We start from the raw sequence: 24,259 nt of genomic DNA, 5'->3' as shown, positions 1-24,259 counted from the left end.
TGGGAAACCCAGCACTTCTGGAAGGGCGCTTCACGCCCAGCAGCTCAGAACGCAGCTCTTGGCCACTCCGTTAACTTCGGAGACTAAAGCAAAGCCAGGAATCCCCTCTTGGGCATCAAAGTTTCGTTTTCATTGTAATCTTTACCTGAGCTCAGGTCTGATGTAAAGAAATTCTGTAATTGTTGTCTGATAGCACAGTGGTTAGAAAATGGGCTTTGGCCTCAAGCCTGGATAAATCCTTTGGGAGCTGTGTGTCCTGAGACAGATATCCTAACCTCTCTGTGCTTCAGCTTCCTGGCCCAACAACCAGAGTTCATTCCTTCATCGAATACCTAACGGGTGCCAAGCACTGTTTTAAGAGCTGGAAACAGCTCTTAATAATAATAACCAATACGTTTGGTCCAAATTCTCAGGAAGATGACATTCTTATTGGTGGGGAGATATATTTTTTAATTAATTAGTATGAAAATTTTCAGGGGGTATTAGGTGTTCTGATGGGGACAAAACAGCGTGGTGTGGAGGAGGGTCTTTACACAGAGTCGTCAAGGAGCCTCCCTGGGAGACGGGACTTCCTCTGGGTCCTGAAGGACAGGAGGAGGCACCCACGCCCAGCGGGATGCTGGGGGAAGGCGGGAGGGACGTGAGCTCCGCGCGCGCTGAGTGGGAATGAAGCGGGACGTGAGGCCGGGATGGGCGCCATCGTGCCGGCCGTGGAGGCCCTGGTGCAGTTTGGCTGTAACCCTGAGTCTCTGGGAAGTCGTCGGGGGGCTCTCAGCAGGTGGTTGTGACGATGACCAGACAGGGAGCCGGGGCTCGGGGTGAACTCGCGACAGGAGACGTCGCCATCGCGGTGACTCGGTCAGCCCCGGCACAGGACACACCGTGCGTCCAAAGACTTCATCTTATGAAACTCAGGTCGAGCTACTGCCGGGTGGATGGAGTGAGGAGGGGCCTGGGCTGAAACGGAACCAATCGCCCACCACTCCCCCTGCCCCGTGGTTCCCACCTCGTTTTGGCCGTGCCCCCCCTCAGCATCTCTCAAATCCGATGCCCCCCCCCCCCCGTGACATAGAATTCTTACTCAAAAAGTGACCCCTGTTCACGGGAGGAAGCCTGAAAGGCCATGAACGTGGTCGACACAAGCTTCCGAAGAACACGGCAGCCACGAAAGAGAAAAATAAAAGGACGAAAGGACCGTGGGGGTCCTGAGGAAGACGTCACTAAGAAACTGTTAAAAACATCATAATAATATGAAGTGATGTGAAAAAATAGCAAATGAAGTTTCAAAACAGAGAACTGGAATGCATAAATGTCACATGTATTTACACGCTGTCTATGAGGCCCCTAGACCCACAAGAAATGCAAACACGTCACTGTTCATAGCTCATTCTCGAATCGCCCCCTTTAAGTCAGATTGCCCCCCTGGGACGTGCCTCCCTGGGTTCTCTCGTCATCATCACCAATTAAATGGGGCCCACCCCAGGCCGGCACTGCTCCCCATTCTTGACCTTTGCCATCCACCGTGACGTGGCACCCAGCCTGTGGCAAACGAACCTGAAGGAGGTCACTACGAAATGACATCAACAGTCCCCAGTCTGCCCGCGCGTCCTCAGGGTGGCCGAGCTGCTCCCCGGCGTGGTGAGCGCTGCTTGATGCGCAAAAGCTCACGGAGACGCTCCCGCCCTGGTCGGTTGGGCCCCGTGGACAGAGCGTCGGCCTGTGACCGAAGGACCCGGGTTCCCAGAGCCGGGGAGCAGCAGCAGGTCCCGCCGGGAACATCACAGGTGCGTCTCGGGGAGCATTCACGGGCGCACGGGGCGCAGCCATCCCTGGTGACCTGGGCCGGCTCCTGCTGTGAGCAGCCATCCGTCGCCGTCCTCACTCTGTGATCTACGTCATAGTTTGTTTCCCCCGGGATACCACACGCCATTTTAGTCTGTTTTCCAAGGTCTGGAGTGACTTGGCTGGGAATTGGCGTTGTATGAAGGGAACTGAGTGAGCCGGTCTCAATCAGCACCTGGAGGAATGGCCAGGCGGCCTTCCCCACGTCGCCCGCCCGCGGCGCCAACAGCAGTGTCAGCTCAGAGACGTCCAAGTTCATTTCCCTCCGCCGCTTTCCTGCATGTTCTCGGGTGTTTTCCATGGAACAGGACTGCAGGAGGCAGTCTTCTAGGAAGGGGCACAGAAGGGCTGGGATGGTGAGATCTGTCACCACGCCCCACAAACCCACTGGAGGCGCGGAGATCTGAGCGGCCCCGTCACCCCGATGGGAGCAATTTCACTGCCTCGGGGTCCTGCACGGAGTGAGAGCTATGATCCTGCCTGGACGCCCCCACGCTGCTTCGAACAACGCAGGAACAGCCGTGAGCACTCAGCAATGGTAGACACAGCAGCACCTCACTCCTACATCATGTCGGCGGAACGCGATGTTATAAACGAATGTTTCAGAGAAGTTAAGCTCCCTCCACCAAGAACCAAGAGGTGGAAGCAGAAACGTAGGACGGAAGATGGCGGCGAAGGTAAACGCCTGTACCCGCCACCTCCCACAGGCACATCAAAATTACAACTAAAATACAGAAGAGCCATCATCAGAACCGCTGGAAAGCTGGCTGAATGGAAGCCCCACAACTAGAGAAGCAAAGAAGAACGCACACTGAGACGGGTGGGAGGGGAAAGGGGTGGTCCGGCTTTTTAATTGGGAGGGAGATCGTCTCTGTGGAGGCCGCCCGGAGGAGCAAGGGGTCCCAGCCCCACACCGGACCCCCAGTTCAGGGTCCCAGAGCTGGGAAAGAAGCCCCTATGGGCAGTGAGAACTACGACTGTAAAAACCAGCGGGGATTGGGCTCAGTGACACACGGGCTGCAGGAGACCCAGCTGTTCCTCTTAACAGGCCGGCACCTCGCACTGAACTTACGAGATCCTGTTCACAGACACATACGAGGGGGAACTGGATTGCCTGGCATCGGGGCAGGAACTCCGGGGCGGCTTCCTTCCAGACAGAGGTGCTCACAGCGGTCATTGTTCCCGTGCTGGGACCTCCCCGGCAGGGCGGACTGGCAGCCATTTCTGTTTGCTCCGCCCTGATGATTCCCTAAGACCCCTCATCCAATTTACAACCCCACCCAAGCTGTGGGCAGCAGCTTTTGCATCTGAATGGCCTGTCCTTACTCAGGCTAAATTCTCTCAAACAAGCTGCAGCTGGGTCAGGGAGCCCAAACCTAACAAAAGGCCCAAGACCCAGCACCAGCACCTGCCTGCCTTGCTTCACAGCTGGGCCTCGTCTGGGCACTTCCAAACTCGATACAAAGAGGAGGAACCCACAGTTCTCTCTGTGGCTCCTGCTGGGTGGTCCCAGGCAGTGGCTGACTTTGCACCTCCCTGGAGACCCAAGAGCCAGTGTACCCAGGGGTCAATGTGAGACCATCCAGATTACAACTCTTCACATCCACAAGGGACACACTCAGGGGGCAGACTCAGTGAGCACCAAAGCCCCACTGAAGCAAGTCCTGCCCCATAGGGTGTCTCGGCAGTCGCAGCTGATTCTCACAGCCAATTGGCTTGAAGGTCAATTCCTCCCGGTGACTCAAACAGCAATCAACTCTCAACTACAATAAGGCTGTGCTCACAGCCCACAAAGGGGTGCACCTAGAGCTCCCAGATGAACCACTGGGCCCTATAGAACACCTACTACACAAGGCCACTCTACCAAACTCAGGAGACATAGCAGCTCTACCCAATACATAGAAACAAACACAGGAAAGCAGCCAAAATGCAGAGACAAAGAAACATGTCACAAATGAAATGGAAGAAAGCAAACTACTGGATATAGAGTTTAAAACCACAGTTATACAGTTACTCAAGAATCTTCTAGAAACCTCCAAAAATATGGAAAAGGACCAGTCAGAAATTAAGCATACTCTGACTGAAATAAAGAATAATATACAGGGATTCAACAAGTGAAGGAGAGGATTCTGAGAATCAAATCAATGATTTGAAATACAAGGAAGCAAAAAACACCCAACCAGAAGAGCAAACAGAAAAAATAATCCAAAAATATGAAGATAGTGTAAGGAGCCTCTGGGACAACTTCAAGCGAACCAACATCCGAATTATGGGGGTGCCAGAAGAAGAAGAGAGAGAGCAAGATATTGAAAACCTATTAGAAGAAATAATGACAGAAAACTTCCCCTACCTGGTGAAAGAAATAGACTTATAAGTACAGGAAGCACAGAGAACCCCAAACAAAAGGAATCCAAAGAGGACCACACCAAGACACATCATAATTAAAATGCCAAGGGCAAAAGACAAAGAGAGAATCTTAAAAGCAGCAAGAGAAAAACAGTTAGTTACATACAAGGGAGCACCCATACGACTGTCAGCTGATTTCTCAACAGAAACTATGCAGACCAGACGGGAGTGGCAAGAAATATTCAAAGTGATGAATAGCAAGAACCTACAACCAAGATTCCTCTACCCAGCAAAGCTATCATTCAGAATTGAAGGTCAGATAAAGAGTTTCACAGACAAGAAAAAGCTAAAGGAGTTCATCACCACCAAACCAGTATTATATGAAATATTGAAGGATATACTTTAAGAAGAGGAAGACGAAAAAGATAAAAAATATGAACAACAACATGGCAACAAATACATACCTATCAACAATTGAATCTAAAAATCAAAATAAATAAGAAATCTAGCCGAAACCGGTTTGGCTCAGTGGATAGAGCGTCGGCCTGCAGACTGGAAGGTCCCAGGTTCGATTCCGGTTAAGGGCATGTACCTTGGTTGCGGGCACATCCCCAGTAGGGGGTGTGCAGGAGGCAGCTGGTCAATGTTTCTCTCTCATCGACGTTTCTAGCTCTCTCTCCCTTCCTCCCTGTAAAAAAAAAAAAAAAAAAAAAAAAGAAATCTAATAAATAGAATAAACTGGTAAATAAAATAGAATCAGAGGCATGGAAATAGAACAGACTGACAATTCTCAGAGGGAAGGGGGTGGAGGGTGGGAAGAGATTAAACAAAGATCTTATATGCATACTAGAGGCCTGGTGCACGAGATTCGTGCACCTGGGGGGGACGGTATCCTCAGCCTGGCCTACACCCTCTCGCAGTCTGGGAGCCCTAGGGGGATGTCTGACTTATGGCTTAGGCCCGTTTCCCTAAGCCAGTGGTCGGCAAACTGCGGCTCGCAAGCCACATGCGGCTCTTTGGCCCCTTGAGTGTGGCTCTTCCACAAAACAACACGGCCTGGGCGAGTCTATTTTGAAGAAGTGTCATTAGAAGAAGTTTAAGTTTAAAAAATTTGGCTCTCAAAAGAAATTTCAATTGTTGTACTGTTGGTATGTGGTTCTGTTGACTAATGAGTTTGCCGACCACTGCCCTAAGCCATCAGTTGGGACATCCTTAGCGCTGCTGTGGAGGTGGGAGAGGCTCCCGCCGCCTCTGCACTCGCCAGCCGTGAGCCTGGCTTCTGGATGAGCGGCACTCCCCCTGTAGGAGCACACTGACCACCATGGGGCAGCTCCTGCATTGAGCATCTGCCCCCTGGTGGTCAGTGAGTGTCATAGCAACCGGTCATTCCACCATTCAGTCGATTTGCATATTCGCCTTTTATTATATAGGATGTGTATTACCTGTGGACATAGACAATAGAGTGGTGAAGGCCTGGGTCAGGGTGGGAACCAGGTGGAGGGGGACAGTGGGAGGGGGAAGAGGGACATATGTAATAATCTCAACAATAAAGATCTCTCTCAAATTATTTAAAAAGTAAATAAAATTTACAAAAAGAACCAAGAAATGTTTTTAAAAATTAAGTCACTTTTAATAGAATTTAAATGTATTTGTCATGTTCTCTGACCACGTAGAAGGGGCAAGAATCGTTATTTTACTCACGGCCGGTGGTCACCTCACCTGCAATGCACCATCCAGGCAGTGGCCTCGCCGAATAGCCCCAGTGATGCTTCCCTAGTCCCTCAAGTCTCTGTATGTGTGTCCCTGGCTGTTATCTGTCACCTGCTGCTACTATCGGTAGGTCTGCGTGTCACCTTTGCACCCACACCTGCTCTTGTTTGGGCTGCGTGAGAAATCAGACAGAAAGCTTATGGGAACGAGTGGCATCACCTTACAAGCCTCAGTCCCAAAGGTCCCAAGGAGGGCCGACCAGCCCCCCACACCCCACATGAGGAGACAGCGCTGGGGTGTGGAGACAGGAATTTCCCTTGCTAACTTCTTTTTCCTTCTCTCCTTGGTAATTTTCTGGCAAAAAGTGAGAGTCATTGGATAAGTGACTGTGTATTACTACATTTTTCTAAACATATTCCTTTGTCGCTCTTATTTCTAAATGACTCTCCTTTTTCATCTTGGAAAGTTAATTTCTAATTGTTGTTAGATGGTGTTTTCCTAAATTGTCGAAAATCCCCGTGTGATGATGCAGGCGGACGAAACGATCTCCTGGAAAGGATTTCGTAGGCACGACCCTCCTGGGTCAGGGCTCCTGCCTGGCGGGATCTCACCTCCCGGTGCGACTAGGCGGAGTCAGAAGAGTGAGTGTCTATTAAGGACAGAAAACAGCTGCATCAAATAGCACAGAAACAATGCAACTGCTCCAGCCAATCACACATCAGTAGAGCCTTTCTTTTTCTTTCTTTTTTTTTAAAAAATATATTTTATTGACTTTTTACAGAGAGGAAGAGAGAGGGATAGAGAGTTAGAAACATCGATGAGAGAGAAACATCGATCAGCTGCCTCTTGCACACCCCCTACTGGGGATGTGCCCGCAACCAAGGTACATGCCCTTGACCGGAATCGAACCTAGGACCCTTGAGTCCGCAGGCCGACGCTCTATCCACTGAGCCAAACCGGTTTCGGCAGTAGATCCTTTCTTAATCTTATTCCCGAGACTGACTCACCCTAATGAGAATCCCGGTGGAAATCATTTTAATAAGAAACAACCGACACCCGGCCACTAGGGCTCAATGGTTGAGCATCGCCCTATGAACCAGGAGGTCACTGTTCAATTCCCAGTCAGGGCACATGCCCGGGTTTCGGGCTCCATCCCCAGTAGGGGGCGTGCAGGAGGCAGCCAATCGATGTTTCTATCTCTCCCTTCCTCTCTCTCAAATCAATTTTTAAAAATATTAAAAAAGATAACCGAAACATTAAGAACAGGGTACGTGAGGGTGGCGGTGGCTGCTAAGCAGTGAACATGGAGTGTCCTTACCCATCCAACCTCCGCAGTAAGTGCTGGCTCATGGGCTGAGAACCTAAAAGAAATCTGGAACCATCTTGTATGAATCAATTCGCAATTTAGTTTAAGGAGAAAAGTTATACAGTGACCTTTTATTCCTGTTGTTTTTAATGGAATCAATGTATGGTGATGTAAGGCAGCCTTAAGCTTGCTTTATGCTCTGGTATTGTACTACTTACACCAGGGGTCCTCAAACTTTTTAAACAGGGGGCCAGTTCAATGTCCCTCAGACCGTTGGAGGGCCGGACTATAGTTTAAAAAAACAACAACTATGAACAAATTCCTATGCACACTGCACATATCTTATTTTGAAGTAAAAAAACGAAACGGCAAAAACACCCGGCGGGCCGGATAAATGTCCTCGGCGGGCCGCATGTGGCCCGCAGGCCGTAGTTTGAGGATGCCTGACTTACACTGTGCATTTCTAGCAAAAATTGCCAATTCCTCTTACTAAATTAGTTTTTAAAAAATCACTGTGGCCGTGGCCAGTATGGCTCAATGGTTGGAGCACCATTCCGTGCTCAAAAAGGTTATGGCAGTGGTCAGCAAACTGCGGCTCGCAAGCCACATGTGGCTCTTTGGCCCCTTGAATGTGGCTCTTCCACAAAATACCACGTGCGGGCGAGCACGTACAGTGCAATTGAAACTTCGTGGCCCATGCGCAGAAGTTGGTTTTCGGCTCTCAAAAGAAATTTCAATCGTTGTACTGTTGATATTTGGCTCTGTTGACTAATGAGGTTGCTGACCACTGGGTTATGGGTTTGATCCCCGGTTGGGGGCAACTGATCTGATATTTCTCTCTCACATCAATGTCTTTCTTTCTCTCTCTCTCAAGTCAATAAACATATCCTCAGGTGAGGATTTTCTTTTTAAAATTAATTTTAAAAATCAATGTGAACTGAGGCTTCTAAACCCATTAACCCTTTGCACTCGCTTGCTTTTTTCTCGATTCCTTTATTCTACTCGGGATTTAATTTTTTAAATACCCCAGATTTTACAAAGCGCGGCAGTAGAATAAAAAACTGGAGTTTCTTTTCATACAAACTTATTTATTTGGATTTTTTATATTTCAAATTATTGATACATTCAGAGAGTAATTTTAATCTCTATAATTTTTCGTGGTGTGATATTTTTGGAACATTCACCCACATGAAGACCTGGTTTACATTCACATGTTTCGCAAATATAAATCGTCTCTCTTCTTCGTCCTTTGATTTTTCTGTTAGAATAAACAACACAATCTTTGTGTTTTTTGTTAGGGTGAGGTGTGATTATATGGAGTTTTCCATCTAAACGTTGCTCTAAGTTAGTGGATAATAATCTACCCCTGCAAGTTAGTGTACTGGTCTAACCTTTTTCACGTGACTGATGTGTCTTAGAAACAAATAGCCTTTTTTTTTTTTTTTAAATATATTTTATTGATTTTTTACAGAGAGGAAGAGAGAGGGATCGAGAGTTAGAAACATCGATGAGAGAGAAACATCGATCAGCTGCCTCCTGCACACCCCCTACTGGGGATGTGCCCGCAACCAAGGTACATGCCCTTGACCGGCATCGAACCTGGGACCTTTCAGTCCGCAGGCCGACGCTCTATCCACTGAGCCAAACCGGTTTCGGAAACAAATAGCCTTTGAAGATGCCATTGGTGAAGCTTAGGTGGTGGCATCAGTTGAGATGGCATTTACATTTTACTTGTCCTTTCATGCTAATGAAAACAAGAAAAGATACTGGAAAAATAGACAAAAATCCCCCTTCCCGCCGCGGTGAAACTACGTGTTGAGTGTGGCTCGACATACAAGCTGCTACCGATGCTAACCGTGTCGAGTCACCCTCGACATCCGAGTGCAAAAGGTTAATCATCTGCAAGCCATCTGTAAATTTATAAACTAGCACTTTAAAAAATATATTTACACCCCATCTTATTCCCTAAAGCAGTGGTCGGCAAACTCATTAGTCAACAGAGCCAAATATCAGCAGTACAACGATTGAAATTTCTTTTGAGAGCCGAAAACCAACTTCTGCGCATGGGCCACGAAGTTTCAATTGCACTGTACGTGCGCGCCCGCACGTGGTATTTTGTGGAAGAGCCACACTCGAGGGGCCAAAGAGCCGCATGTGGCTCGCGAGCCGCAGTTTGCCGACCGCTGCCCTAAAGGGTATGATGTGGCTTATAGAAAACATCACCTGTACAGTTGTGATAGCTGGCCTCACATTTGGCTCAATGTTCCTAGTAGTTTAAGAGAGAAACAAAAGCCCAGCGGTTGAATGTCGACCCAGGAACCAGGAGGTCACGGTTGGATTCCGGGTTTGGGCACAGGCCTGGGTTGTGGGCTTGCTCCCCAATGCGGGGTGTGCAGGAGGCAGCTGATCAATGATTCTCTCTCATCATTGATGTTTCTTTCTCTTCCTCTAAAATCAGTAAAAATGTATTTTTAAAAGAGAGAGAAACAGAAAAGATGTAAGATCATAGAGGCCATAAAATAAAAAGTGGTTACCGGGACACGTGTTCCCCACGGGTCGTATGAAAAAGATTCCACGCAACGAAATGTTTGACAGCAACAACAGGCCTAGAACGGAGACAAGTGTCCACTGACGTGGCTGTCCCTGTCCCTGTCCCCGTCCAGGGCGATGGTGAGACACCAAAATGCTTGTCAAAGGCGATTCTCCAAAGACGGCGAGCCCGGCCGCCTGGCTTGACCCAGGGCAGTTTCTCACCTGAGAGGGCAGCGTGGCAGTCGGCGAATTCCCCTCGGACGCCATTTTCTCAGTTAGGCTTTGCATTGGGATCGGATAAGATGGTTAGAAGTTATGTTGTCGCCCTGACCGGTTTGGCTCAGTGGAGAGAGCTTCGGCCTGCGGACTCAGGGGTCCCAGGTTCGATTCCGGTCGGGGGCATGTGCCTTGGTTGCGGGCACATCCCCAATCAGGGGATGTGCAGGAGGCAGCTGATCGATATTTCTCTCTCATCGATGTTTCTAACTCTCTATCCCTCTCCCTTCCTCTCTGTAAAAAATCAATAAAATATATTAAAAAAAAAAAAAAAAAGAAGTTATGTTGCCAAAGCGGAATTCTGGCCGGGGCTGTTTTTACCTTCCTCACAACCATTCACACGGGAATCCTCAATCGGCACCTCAGGTAGGAAACAGAAACCATCTGGGTTTACAAGCAGAAAGAGTTTTGTTTGTTTAAAAAATATTTTTTTATTGATTTCAGAGCAGAAGGGAGAGGGAGAGAGAGGGAGAAACATCGATGAGAATCATGGATCGGCTGCCTCCCGCACGCCCCGCACTGGGGGGTCGCCACCGGGGCGTGTGTCCTGACCTCCTGGTTCATGGGTCCACGCTCAGCCACTGAGCCGCGCCGGCGGGCAGAGCAGAAAGTTGGTTTTTAAAAAAATATAACTTATTGATTCTTTACAGAGAGGAAGGGAGAGGGAGAGAGAGCTTTCATACCAGGAATCAGAGGCTCAGACACCCACACGGGGTGGGGACGCCAGCTCTGCGGCCGCCGTCCAGGGGCAGATCCGAGGGGCACAGAACTGACCTGGAGCCACCGCTTCTGGGCGGGGCATCGGGCCCGGCTGGCCAGCCCGAGACCAAGAACGCACCACCGCTGGGCCCCGGGCCGCGCCCCCCGCAGCAGCGAAGCGGGAATGCACCCCGGGACCAGGCCGGCTCCTCCCCCCTCGCGCGGGCACCTCGGCGTCAGGCAGAACCACACCTGCAGGCCGGGCGCCGGGAGGAGAGGGACCTGCCTCCACCCTGTCGGCGGCTCGGGAGGATGACGTGCAAAGTGCCCTGAGGTGCAGCCACGGCCTCCGCTCGGAAACAGGAAACCCGACGGCCCACGCCCCGCGCCCGCGGAGCCGGAACCGTCGGGAGCGAGCGCCATGCCTGGGCGGCCTGCGCGTGCGCGGACCCGAAGATCCGCAGGCGCGCCCCGCGCTCGGCCGGGCCGATCGACCTGCTCGGGGATCGTCAGCACGGTCTGGGCGCGGGAACTGCTCCATCTCGCGAGGCTGCCGCCAGCGGCGGGGCGGGGCGGGGCATCCCGAGAGAAGGCGGGGCATGAGCCCGCGCGGCGTTCCCAGGAGGCTGTGCGGCCCTCGCCTCTCCGGGTCGGCGCGTGAACGGCTTCCGCGGCGCAGCCATGGCGCTCCACGTCCCCAAAGCCCCCGGCTTCGCGCAGATGCTCAAGGAGGGAGCCAAGGTGAGAGCGCCGGCTGGGGAGGGGCGGGCGTGGCGGCCGCGGAGGGGAGGGCGGCTGCTCCCGGTCCCGCGGTTGGAGGAAGAGAAGGTTCTAGAACGGGCGGTGCCCGGGGTGGGGGCACGTCCGGCCTTGGCGCCTCCGTCCCCCCGCGACCCTGGTTCGCGTCCCGCCGCGCGCCTGTCCCCACCCTCGGGGACGGCGGCGGGGCGGGCGGCGGGGTCGGGCCGGGGCCGGCGGGTCCTCGGGCCACGTGGTCCGGGCCCCACGGGGCCGGGGGTGCCGAGCTCGGCCCGCAGCCCCTCCGATGGGGGTCGGGCCGCAAGGTGGCCCTGGAGCTGTGCGCCCGCGGGGACCTGGCCCCTGGCCCGACCCACGCGGCTTTACGGCCGGACCGGGAGTGTCGCCCGGAGCATCACTTTTTAAATGTCCGTGCTCCGCCGACGACCTGGGCGCTGGCTGCTCCCGTGGTGGCTTCGCTCTCTGCCCCCCGGGTTTCCTGCGGTCAGTTAAGGAAACGGGCAGCGAGGTTCCATTTCAGGGAACAGTTTCGGGGAGCGAGCTTCTTGCAGGCAGGACGCACCGTCGGGACAGCGTGACGGCCACTGATGTAAACGCGGGGGAAGCGGCTAGCTGACAATGGCGGGGGCAGGGATAACGGGGTCAGACCAGGACGGGGGGGTCTCAGTGATGGCAGAGCCGACGAAGAGCTGGGCGGTGGAGCGGGACCTGCCGGTGCTGAGTGGGAGCGGCCGCCCGATTACAGGGGCAGGTGTCCAGGCCGGAGGGGGGGCCGTGGGCACAGGCCCTGGAAATGGGGTGTAGCCACGGAGAACCGGGGAGGAAGGAGATGGCGCTCAGAGGGCCTTGTCCCTGAGGAGGAGGGGGGCCTGGTTCGTGGTCAGAGGGGAGAACAGGTGGAGGAGCGAGGGGGCAGGAGAGGAGGCTGAAGACGCGTCAGGTCGAGGTTGGCATTGCCTGGGTCACGGTTCCTCCTGCGGACATTACGGCAGCCTCACCGCGGACCCTGGGACAGTGCTGTCAGCCTTTCCTCTCCTGCTGAGCCCCGCATGGTGGTTCCCTGGGGCTGCTGTGCTGGGGGAAGCAGCTCTAACGGAGGTGAAGCTGAGGCCACAGTCACCCCCAAGTCTAGAGCATCCAGAATAAAGCAGGGTTCCTTCCGTTCTGTGCACGACTGGGGAGCCTGTCGGTGGGGGCAGTGGGGTTGAGGGGCATTGGGAATCTGCCCTCCAGGCCCTGAGCACGGGGCAGGGGCACTAGTGGGACTTCCCAGGGACCCTGAGCTGCTGGCCTCGCTAAGCTCAGGCCCCAACACAGAAACGGCTTCCTCCACTTCCCACTGGTGGTCAGGACGGTGCTTCCACCTGCAGGAGCGCGTGGGCCTTCCCTGCAGAGAGAGGTTGAGAACAGGCCAGGCCCCTAAAGGCCGTGTTCCGCCCATTACACGAGTGGGACTCTGCGTCCAGGCAGCGTGCTCTCAGCCTGCATCTCCTGGTGGTCAGGACGGTCCCGAGGGCGGTGCTGTCACTCAACCCCATTGTTCTCGGGGAAGGACCGTTCCTGCCTCCCCTCCCGTTCTAATCAGAAGGTCTGTTCACAGCATTTCTCCGGTTTGGAAGAGGCCGTGTACAGGAACATACAGGCCTGCAAGGAGCTCGCCCAGACCACTCGCACGGCGTATGGGCCCAACGGTAATCTCCAAGTTCTGCTTTAGGAGGCAGCACGGGACTCCACGGCTCCTCCACTCGCTGGAGAGTGGCCTACAGGGTGGCTTTGACGTTCCCTCCGTTCAGCAACACTAGTCAGGTTCCCAATGTTCAGTCAGCAGCTCAGGTCACCTTTAGGAAAGTAGGAACCAAACGTTCCTTTCTGTTCTCTGGAGAGGGTGGAGGAACCATGGAGCTCCGACTGCTGGACAGGAGCTCACGTTCATTGTTACAAGTGCCCCCCATCTCGCACCTGACATTGTGATTTAAGTGGGAAGATCCCCTGCCTCCTGCCATCCACGGAATCTGATTAGTGCAGGTGTATGGGATAAGCAGAAAACTAAACATACTGTTAAGTAAATTCTTTTGTGCATGTTGGTATAGTTTATATTTATTGATCAAAAAGGAGACGAGATTGGCATTGTCCCAAGTGAACTGGGGAGACGCGAGGGGGAAGCATGACCAGGGTGTGCGTTGGGGGCCGTGGGGAGTTGGAGTGGGTGGGTTCTTCCAGTTTAAGAAATGCAGAGGAACAGGTATTTAACTAGAGTTTCCTGGGTATTTGGAGAAGGATTTGAATGGTAATGGACTTGTTTTTCTAACTTACCTTTGAGGAATGAACAAAATGGTTATCAACCACCTGGAGAAGCTGTTTGTGACAAATGACGCAGCAACTATTCTAAGAGAGCTAGAAGTAAGTTATTTCTTTTGAAAAGCCAAGAACTGTTTTGGTAACGCAAAGGTTAAGTAGATCTTAACCTGGAAGAAACCTTATCTCAGCCCTGGCCGGTCCAGCTCGGTCCAGTTGGTTGGACATCGTCCCATGCTCCAGAAGGTCTCGGATTTGGTCCCCTGTCGGATGCTTTCGGAAGGCAACCGATCAGACCTGGCTGCCATGCTCAGTAGATAGAGCATCGTCCTGCAGACTGAAGGGTCCTGGGTTCAGTTCTGGTCAGGGGCACGTACCTTGGTTGCAGGCTCGGTCCCTGTCCCTGGTCAGGGCACATGCGGGAGGCAACCAATCAGTGTTTTTCTCTCTCTCTCCCTTCCACTCTCTCCAAATCAGTGGAGGCCAGCTGGTGTGCTCAGTGGTTGAGCATCAGCCTGTGAATCCAGCGGTCAGCATTCAATTCCTGGTCAGGGCACATGTGGTTTTTCGGGCTTGATCCCCAGTAGGGGGTGTGCAGGAAGCAGCCAATCAATCAATGGTTCTCTCTCATCGTGGATGTTTCTATCCCTCCCTCTGAAATCAGTGAAAACATTTGTTTTTCAATTTTAAATAAATGGGAAAATGTCCCCAGTTGAGGATTGGCAACAACAAAAAGGATGTTTGCTAATCACACAGATGGATCTGTTGTCTGGTTCTGAAGTGTGTGGCACTGAAGCGATCAAGGCAGGGACAGCTGAGCTCAGCAGTGGCTTGAAGAAAAGACCACTTGTTTGGCTTTGTGACAATGAAACAGCGCCGTTCTGACGGCACAGAGTCTGTAGCAGAGATACGCCCACAGGTTCTTGGGACGGTCAGCACTTGAGCACACGTAGGACCGTCCCTTGTCACCGCCTGTCCCAGAGGCTGTGTGACCCTCCACCAGTGTTCCTGAACTTGGCTCTGGCTCTTAAAGCCGAATAACTTAGTCCTTTTAAATGAAATCCTACAGGTGAGTTAACATTTCTCTCACTTATTAAATAACAATACATTCTTAATGTACTGAACAAAACAAATTTAATTGCACGAGATGCTGGAGGGACTTGTCATTGTGAGTGTCGTGGCTGTGCTGTTCTCGGAGTCGTGCGGTTGTGAGGGTACAGGCCTCATGATTCGAACATAGTACTGATTGCTTCGTTTTCTCGCCAACAGTTGGTACCCCTTTTCGTTTCTAAAAAAGCATCTGAATCCTAAAGGGGGAAAACTTAAAATCTTGGTATACTTTTTTGGAAGAAACATTTTCTATTCCCCTTTTTCAAGCACAATTGACTCCCTTACATTAAGAATAAACACTAAGTGAGACTCATGTCCCACTTAAACCATACCTATTTTAGCTCTCGTAAAGCTTTTTTAAAAGGCTTAAGAGTCAGTGGTGGGAGTTGCTTTGTTTTTAATTTAGTGAACATACAATGATACTCTGACCTGGTGTGTGGAGACGGACGTGCTGGCGGCTGCAGGTGAAGAGCGTATGCACTTTGAGGTCGTTCCTCAAACAGTGACCACGTGACCAGGGACCAGGGTGCCTGGTTGTCCCCTGTGACCACACCGTCCGTCTGTGCAGTCGAGTTACTGGCCCCTGGGAGATCGGAGTTGACTGGTGAAGAAATGGGAATGAATGGCTGTGTTGCTTTAAATATCAGGTGCCTTAACTTGCTGTTAAACTCAACCCCCTCCATCAGGTGCAGCATCCTGCTGCTAAAATGATCGTGATGGCCTCGCACATGCAAGAGCAAGAGGTTGGAGACGGCACGAACTTGGTGCTGGTGTTTGCCGGCGCCCTGCTGGAGCTGGCCGAGGAGCTCCTGAGGATCGGCCTTTCGGTCTCCGAGGCAAGCGTTCGTTTTAGTGTCCTAGTTCGTGTGTGTGTGCTCACGCATGCACACCCCCACTGCTTCAAAGAGCCATCCTCAGTCCCAGCGAGCGTGAGCCTTCCCTCTGCCAGTGCTGTGGACCTGTTCTGCAGGCCCCACCTCGTCCTCACCAGAGCCTGTCTGTGAGGCTGATACAACGCCCCCATTCCATTTCAGGAGAAGGGAGTGAGGCCTCAGGCACATCTTGCTCGAGACCTTGTAGCTAATCCGTAGCAGTTAGGATTCAGATGTGGCCTCTCGCCCACAGCTGTCCTAACTCAGGCGTCCTCAAACTACGGCCCGTGGGCCACATGCGGGTGTTTTTGCCGTTTTGTTTTTTTACTTCAAAATAAGATATGTGCAGTGTGCATAGGAATTTGTTCATAGTTTTTTTTAAACTATAGTCCGGCCCTCCAACGGTCTGAGGGACAGTGAACTGGCCCATGTTTAAAAAGTTTGAGGACCCCTGTCCTAACTCGTAGGCTCTGCCATGAATGTCGTTCTGGACGTGTGCTTTGTTATTTTATATTGAAAGTGTACATGTTAATTGGGTCGCCATAATAATAATTTTTTGCATTTCACATGTAAGGTCATAGAAGGTTATGAAATAGCCTGCAGGAAAGCCCACGAGATCCTTCCTAGTTTGGTTTGTTGTTCTGCAAAAAATCTCCGAGATGTTGATGAAGTGGCGTCTCTGCTCCACACGTCCATCATGAGTAAGCAGTATGGAAACGAAGCCTTTCTGGCCAAGCTCATTGCCCAGGCCTGTGGTGAGTACAGATCCGGATCACCTGTCTGACGGGACGGAGGTGCTTCCCCTGCTGTCCCACGTGCAGCTCCTGATGCGTCCTCTCTCAACAGTGTCTATCTTTCCCGAGTCGGGCCATTTCAACGTTGATAACATCAGAGTTTGTAAGATTCTGGTAAGTTTAGAAAATGCGTTTGACATTACCTAGATACTTGTTTTGGGGTCGGGGAGGATATTGTGTTAATCGACACCTAAGCCTTGCCTTTGGTTTTGGCACTTAACAATTTATTTATCTTAATCCTCACCCGAGGATATTTTCCCATTGATTTTTAGAGAGAGTGGAAGGGAGAGGGAAAGACAGAGAGAAACATTGATGTGAGAGAAACTCGTCAATTGGTTGCCTCCTGCACACACCCTGACCAGGGCCTAGGCTGGGGAGGAGCCTACAACCAAGGTACATGCCCTTTACTGGAATCGAACCCAGGACCCCAAGCTTAGGCAGTTTTGAGTGGGGTGGAAGTTGTCCTTTGCTCTGCAATAATAACTTTAATGTTAGCATTGAAACAAGCATGTGTTTTTTATAAAAATGTCTGCTTGCTATATTAAAACCAGAATTAGTGGTTTTGCGCGTTGCCATATGACTGTTGATGTAGCAGCAGTTTTGCCTACACAAGCACACGTGCCCGCTATGTGTGTGAATGTGCACATGCTGTTTTCTGACTCCCTCCATGCACTCCCCTCCCTATTAAGTGGTGAGCTTGGGAGATTTGAAACGATGCTTGTTCTCTATTCTGCCCCAGGACTGGGGGTGGGGGTGGACGATGGGTGGGTGGGTGGGTGAGTGACGGATGGATGGTGGATGATGGGTGGGTGGGAGGGAAGGTAAGGTGGGTGGGTGGAGGATGGATGGATGGATGAGAACAGTTTTCTGTCTTTGGCTCCTCACACTGTACTGAAGACCTCTCCCCTCCCCCATATCAGTGGCTCCTTCCCACCCATCCCCAGGAGTCAGCCTGCTCTCTGTGTCACTAGTCGAAGAGGGTATTTTTGGTAACCGCAGAATCAGCACAGCCCAGATGCTGCAGGTGAGCTCATTGATGGCTTTGGTGTCACTCCTCAGGGCTCAGGCGTCTGTTCCTCTTCGGTCCTGCATGGCATGGTTTTCAAGAAGGAAGTGGAAGGGGACGTGACCTCTGTCAAAGACGCGAAGATAGCCGTGTACTCGTGTCCTTTCGACGGCATGATAACCGAGACCAAGGTACCAGCACCGGGAGAGCTGGGGCTGCCCTCAGGCGCCTCAGGATTCTGTGTTCTGGGCGGTTTGCTCTTAACCAGTGATGATTGTGTGATCATCGGAAACCACAGATCATGTCTGGTGTTTAAAGCCGGGTTTATATTTGAAAATCTAATTCCAACGCCGAGTATTAAGCTGAGTCTTCACGCAGTGGTGTGGTTTCTGTTGTGATAGAGATGGCCCCTGACCTCAGTAGAAGTCACACACTCAGCAGCAGGGTGCCCACCAGCGAGTCCCGGTGCTGTGTGCTGTTCGTTCGTGCTTTAAGGTGACAGTGGGCTTCTGTGGCTCCTAAAAAACATGCTGATGTCATTCAAAGTGGACAGGTTTGTTTTTCTTAACCACGTGTGTGTCGGGTTTGAAGGTTCTGGTCACTGCTGACTCCATCCTAGATTGTGGAAATCCGAGATGTTGATAAGCTCAGAAGTGTGGCAGGTTTGGGTGGGCGTGGCCATCGGTCCACTCTTTATAAACATCTGCTTGGTGCCCTGAAGCCTGGCGTCGCTGTGCACGGGCAGGTGACGGTGGGTGTGGCAGAAGAACCGTTGTTACCTCGGTAACTAGTTGGTCCAAGTCCGATGCCAGGACCCCTGCCCGACAACACACCTGGCGTGAGGGGTTTCCGGCCTTTCTGCCAAGGAGCCCGTCAGAGCAGACGTCCGTTTGGAACGGGAGTCGGGAACAGGCTGGTGTCTGTTGTAAAGATCCCGTATTCTGCTTCATAATACGTTCACCTGTATTTTCATGTGCTTCCCAGTCTTGCTTTCTTCAGTAGACTGCTCTCGTGACTTTGGACATCCAAGCAGTGAAATGGTTTTAAGAGAGTTCCTGCTTGTGTTGCTAGGGAACAGTGCTGATCAAGACTGCTGAGGAGCTGATGAACTTCAGTAAGGGGGAAGAAAACCTGATGGACGCCCAGGTCAGAGCCATCGCTGACACCGGGGCCAATGTCATCGTCACGGGCGGCAAGGTGGCAGACATGGCTCTCCATTACGCAAACAAGTACAACGTCATGCTGGTGAGGTGAGGCCCTTCCTCTGTCCACCTCTGTTAACGGGCTTTGGGTGGTGAGACACAAACACGTTCAGCACCCCGACAGCTGTCCAGAAAGGGAAGCGTGAGGCGTTGGGTCCAAGAGCAAAAGAACTACCTTAATCTTGGGCGTCGTTTGACGAGAGGGAGGGGAGGCGTTCCGGCAGAGGCCTGGTACAGTCACCAGAGGGGGGCCAGGGCATGAGGCGCTGGACAGGCCCTCTCCCTTCCCCCGTTCTCGCACGTGATCTAATGAGCAGGTAAACCCCTGCTCTCTTCCCTGTAAATGTGGCTGCCGCAGGAAAGCAGGCGTTTTCTACGTACCCTCGTGCTTTACAGCTGACCCCTCAACGTTGATGGGGACTTGAAGCTCCCCGTTCTAGAATAATGCGTGACCCCCCACACACACACACACCTGGGCCCACCATGCAGTCCAAACCTTTTCTGAGCTTGAACCTTCGGGTCAGAAATGTGTGGCATGGGGACCAGTGTACAGTTTCCTGCTTAATCTCTGCATTTTTTTCTAGCTGCTGGAATCAAGGCTCCTATTAAGGCCTTTGTTTTTGGGTTTTGTTTTTAAGGCTGAACTCAAAGTGGGACCTCCGGCGGCTGTGTAAGACCGTCGGTGCTACGGCTCTGCCTAGGCTGGTATGCATTTTGGACACATTAACCAACGGCCGAGCCTATTGGTTACTGTTGTTACAACGGTCGCTTTCTTACAGACGCCTCCTGTGGCTGAAGAAATGGGGCGTTGTGACAGTGTTTCCCTCTCAGAAGTGGGGGACACCCAGGTGGTGGTCTTCAAGCATGGTAGGTGGAGAGGGCGCAGGTGTCTGCAGCATGGGTGTTCGTGCCCTGGACTCGTCCCCACACGTCTGCCCTTGGTCCACAGAAAAGGAGGACGGGGCCATCTCCACCATCGTGCTCCGAGGCTCCACAGACAACCTGATGGACGACGTGGAGAGGGCGGTGGACGACGCTGTGAACACTTTCAAAGTTCTCACCAGGGTCAGTAACGCGGTGTCGGGAGGTGGCGCTCACTGCAGGGCTCGGGCGCAGACTCCTGAGCGTTGGGAGACCTTCCCGTGGGCGGCTGGTGGGAAGAGAGCCTGTTCTACCTGAGATCCGGGAGCTGTTCCTGAAGGGATGGGCGTGGTGGGTTCCATCGCAGGCCCAGCTCTCGGTGCTCGGTCTGCAAAGGTGCACCTGCTCCCATTCGTGCTTTCTCCCTCGTCACGTGCCCGACGCCCAGAGCTCTGCATCTGGGTAACAGCTGTGCTTAGAGTGAGACGCAGGTCCTGACCAGCGAGTCGTGGTGGAGCACAGGAACCCGAGCACAGAAAACAAAACTCCTGCTCACTGACTGTTTTCCTACGTGTCACAGGATAAACGTCTCGTGCCTGGAGGTGGAGCAACAGAAATCGAGTTAGCCAAGCAGATCACGTCCTACGGAGAGGTACCGCTCTCGGGGGCAGTGGCTTTCCTCCTGTGACGTGAACAAGTCCATTGACGAGCTTGTTTCTGCTGCAGACGTGTCCTGGGCTGGAACAGTACGCCATCAAGAAGTTCGCAGAGGCGTTTGAAGCTATTCCCCGGGCACTGTCAGAGAACTCAGGGGTTAAAGCCAACGAAGTCATCTCCAAACTCTATGCAGTACATCAGGAAGGAAATAAAAATGTTGGATTAGATATTGAGGTATTTGGAAAAAACACTGAATTTTATTTTGAGAATGCAAAACCTAAAAGTACAAATTCTGTGTAAAAAGAAAAGGAATGAGAATTTAGTGTTCCTGTTTTATTAATAACCTTTTGTAGGGTGTGTAGGGTAGCACTTTTATCCTTTAAACATTTCCACATACAAGAATCTAAAATGAGAACTGCTTCGTCGACAGGCTGAGGTCCCTGCCGTGAAGGACATGCTGGAGGCTGGCGTCCTGGACACGTACCTGGGGAAGTACTGGGCCATCAAACTGGCGACCAACGCCGCCGTCACTGTGCTCAGAGTGGACCAGGTGAGGGGAGGGAGGGTTTGATCTTTAGGAAAACTAGTATTCATGGAGCTCAATAGTGTGTTTTCATGGAACTAGGCCGAGCACAGTTCTCCTTCTGCTCAAAGGAGTGGCCTCATCTTCGCCTGACGGGTGTAGGAAGGCCAGGACCAGCATCTTTGTTCTTTATTTTTTCCCCTCAAATGTGTTTTTATTGATTTTAGAGAGAGGAAGGGAGAGAGCAATAGAAACATCAATGATGAGAGAAAATCTATCGGTTGCCTCCTGAACCTACTGGGGATTGAGCCCTCAATCCGAGCATGTGCCCCGCCCGGGAATCGAACTGTGACCTCCTGATTCATAGATCAAGACTCAACCACTGAGCCTTGCTGGCCGGGCCGGTATCTTTATTCTTAAACTGGAACGGGTCAGACCAATTGGATTGCTAGTCCTAGTTTTCAGGCCCTTTGTAAAGAGCATGGAGAGGAAGTTGAGGGCAGAGGGCAGACCCTGCAGGTCACCAGCTTGTAGGGAATCCATGAGGCGGTAGGAACTGGTGCTTCACTTTTCTGCTGTGACATTACGTGTAGAGGGAGGACCAGCAGATTGTAAAGGTGTTAACAATCATAGTATTTCTCCGCTTTTAAAAAAAAATGGTAACGACTACTGGGTTCAGAGACAAACCCGAATTCATAATTTTTCAAGGCGTTTGCTAGTAAACTTAATGAAATTCATTTTTCTACAAAATTCTAGAAGTGATTCTAAGCAGTGAAATATCTGTAAGTACTTAATAGAACCTTGTAATTTGTGGGAGCACAGCATAAGTCCATTAAGTGACAGTTATGCCAAGTTAATCATGGGAGAAGCAAGTGAGGTGGAAACTAGCAACCTGAACACAGGGACCAGTTGGTGATGTTGACAGAAATACAGATTGCAGCTCGGGACAAGAAAGCCCCTTTCCCCTCACAAGAGGACCAGAAACGCAGCTGGGTCTTTGTGTAGTAGATTTATCAGTTGGGTGTTTTTATATTGATGTATTGGGTAGTTTTCATTGAAAATATGTATTTTCTAGTTTTAAAGTAAATATAGCAGAAGCCTAAGGAAATGCTTATTCTCAAAGTTAGCATGTGGCTAAGAATTAAAACTATCCAAAGTAGAAGGGACAGGCGATGGGAGCGGATATTCTAACAGAGGAAGTTCCTCATCTCCAGACCCTTGGTGACTGTCAGTTATGCCAGCGAGACAGCAGCTGCAGCCGCTGAGTGCCTCGGGCACAAAGGTGCTTCTGGGTCTTGGGTTTAAATGGGAGCCTGGCCTTCGTTAGTTCATTGTTGTCTGCCTGGTCTGCACTTGGGAAAACAGGTACCCATTCACCAGTTTGTGTTGCTGCCGTGAATTTGTACCTAATTTTGCGCAGCATATATTCTGGGACGGCACTTGGAAATCCAGTTTTAAGTGTTGGATAATGTAGGAGGGATGGGTTGATCTTTGTCAAATAACAGTCCACAAATCAGTATCACCTAAAACTTGTTAAAAATTCAAATTTTGGGGCCCACCCCTAGCTCACTGAATCAGAAACTCTGGAAGGAGGCCCAGCAATGTGTTTTAAAGAAGCCGTGCAGGTGTTTATGAGGCCCAGAGAGTTTGAGAACTGGTCTAGGTACTTTTAAAAAAATCAAGCTACACTTAGATTCTGAAATTATAATGAATGCCTTTAGTTCAGTCTGAACTTAACTTCAGTTTTTAAAGGGGTATTCCAAGAATTTAAGATTCATAGTTCTTACGGAAGCTTCTGAAAAGAGGTGTGGAACCCATCAGGGGTGAGGGTGGTATTGTGCTTTAAACAGAAGCCAAACCCAGAAACATAATTATTTGGGAAGTAATAACTGTTTCTAGTTTTGAGATTCAGAAATTATGAATTAGAGAGTTCTATTCTGAGGAAACCCAACTAATTTAATTTTAGACTCCCAAATTAATTTCAGCCCTAAACTATCACCTCTCTTCTCCCTTTTTTCCAAACAAATCCTCCTATGTAACAAAAGGGTAATATGCAAATCGACAGAACGGCGACCGGTCACTAGGATGCACACTGACCACCAGGGGGCAGACGCTCAATGCAGGAGCTGCCCCCCCGGTGGTCAGTGCACTCCCACAGGGGGAGCACAGTGTCCCACCTCTGCGCTAAGGATGTCCGACTGCAGCTTAGGCCCGCTCCCTGTCGGACATCCCCTGAGGGCTCCCCGACTGAGAAAGGGCGCAGGCTGGGCAGAGGGACCCCCCACTCTGCACGAATGTTGTGCCCGGGGCCTCTAGTCCTTTAATGATGCTAGATGGCAGTACCTGGGGAATGCTGGGCTGCACATTGTAGACGAGGCAGAGGCTTCTGGTGTGTGCTTTCCAGTCACCAGGGAACTGGGCAGGTGAACTTCTGTTTACCACACCCCTCCACCGCTGGAATGGTTCTCAGGTGCACGACTAGCAGTTTCAGTGTTGAACTTAGTGTATGTGTTTACGTATCAACCACTTCAGATTCTCATGGCAAAACTGGCAGGTGGACCTAAAGTTCCTAAACCTCAAGGAAATTGTGATAAAGATAGTGGCAAGACAACACTCGTGTATAAATAGCAACGGGTGCGTGTTGTTTCACGCCGGTGGTGCATGCCAGTCTCTCGCTGCTCCATGGGTGTTGACCTGCAGGTCTTGGAGGGACTGAATGCCTTTCCTAACAGATGTGGGTTTTGTTGCGGTTAATGTTGAGGAAAGCAGGGACCTCCCTGCTGAGCGCTGACAAAGGTGTGCTGTGGGGGTGAATTTCATGTGCACTGGAAACCCATGGCTTATCGCTAGATGATTGCGTACTCTTCAGCCAGGCCAATAGAAACGTGGTCTTGTTTCTTTCTCCTAAAGGTTAGAGAGTTCCTAAGTATATTCTTGTTGTTTTGTGTTGCAGATCATCATGGCCAAACCAGCCGGTGGGCCCAAGCCTCCCACTGGGAAGAAAGACTGGGATGATGACCAGAATGACTGAGGGGGTAATTTTGCTGTGGGTAGTTGTAGTGAATAGGAATTGCCTGGCGCTTTTCCTAAGTTAAAGTGTTGTGTTTGTGTCCTTGGCTGGACAATGCAGTAAAGGCGTTGTTACTACCAAAGCCTCATTTCTGTTGAACACCGTCTCCCTGGACCTAAGACTTGGCTCGACCTGGTTCATGAAACTGGCTGTGGGAGTGATCAGGGCCTGTTTCCAGTGTGTGCCTGGCCTGCTGCCCGGTGGTGCACGCGTTGTATTGAACATGGCCGTGCTCCCGTGCTCAGACATGGTCTGCGCTGCTCTCACGGGCTTGGCCTTGTGAAGAGGTGTGACAGACCAGGTGGCCCAAGACTGAAATACTCACTGGTCTTTACTGGAAGCCTGTTGCCTCCTGGACTAGATTTTTCAGTGTTTTCATCATAACTCTGGAAACCCTAA

The 24,259-nt window shown here is 51.2% G+C and overlaps 1 protein-coding gene and 1 long non-coding RNA gene across 3 annotated transcripts; one reads left to right on the top strand and one right to left on the bottom strand.

The window, feature by feature from the left end:
• Nucleotides 1-1,828: 1,828 nt before the first annotated feature.
• On the bottom strand, nt 1,829-10,051 carry LOC129148341 (uncharacterized). Of its 2 annotated transcripts, none has more exons than XR_008555415.1 (3): nt 9,959-10,051; nt 5,908-6,547; nt 1,829-2,169 (listed from the first exon to the last, which is right to left on the bottom strand). It is a non-coding gene; the product is annotated as an uncharacterized LOC129148341 (long non-coding RNA). The 2 variants fall into 2 exon arrangements; XR_008555409.1 differs by lacking the exon at nt 1,829-2,169 and adding an exon at nt 9,739-9,810 and having other exon boundaries at nt 5,563-6,547.
• Nucleotides 10,052-11,327: 1,276 nt separating this feature from the next.
• CCT8 (chaperonin containing TCP1 subunit 8) lies at nt 11,328-23,977 on the top strand. The gene is made up of 15 exons (XM_008160350.3): nt 11,328-11,452; nt 13,071-13,161; nt 13,791-13,870; nt 15,562-15,711; nt 16,322-16,502; nt 16,594-16,655; nt 17,601-17,738; nt 18,619-18,797; nt 19,388-19,454; nt 19,529-19,616; nt 19,699-19,814; nt 20,191-20,262; nt 20,337-20,501; nt 20,698-20,817; nt 23,744-23,977. The coding sequence occupies exons 1-15, from the start codon at nt 11,393-11,395 to the stop codon at nt 23,819-23,821; spliced, it is 1,647 nt and encodes a 548-aa protein (XP_008158572.1). The 5' UTR covers nt 11,328-11,392; the 3' UTR covers nt 23,822-23,977.
• Nucleotides 23,978-24,259: the final 282 nt, after the last annotated feature.

Source organism: Eptesicus fuscus, chromosome 3 (assembly GCF_027574615.1).
Source record: "Eptesicus fuscus isolate TK198812 chromosome 3, DD_ASM_mEF_20220401, whole genome shotgun sequence".
NCBI classification, from domain to species: Eukaryota; Metazoa; Chordata; class Mammalia; order Chiroptera; family Vespertilionidae; genus Eptesicus; species Eptesicus fuscus.
The sequence above is the reverse complement of the archived record's forward strand: the minus strand, read 5'-3'. Positions and strand labels throughout refer to the sequence as shown.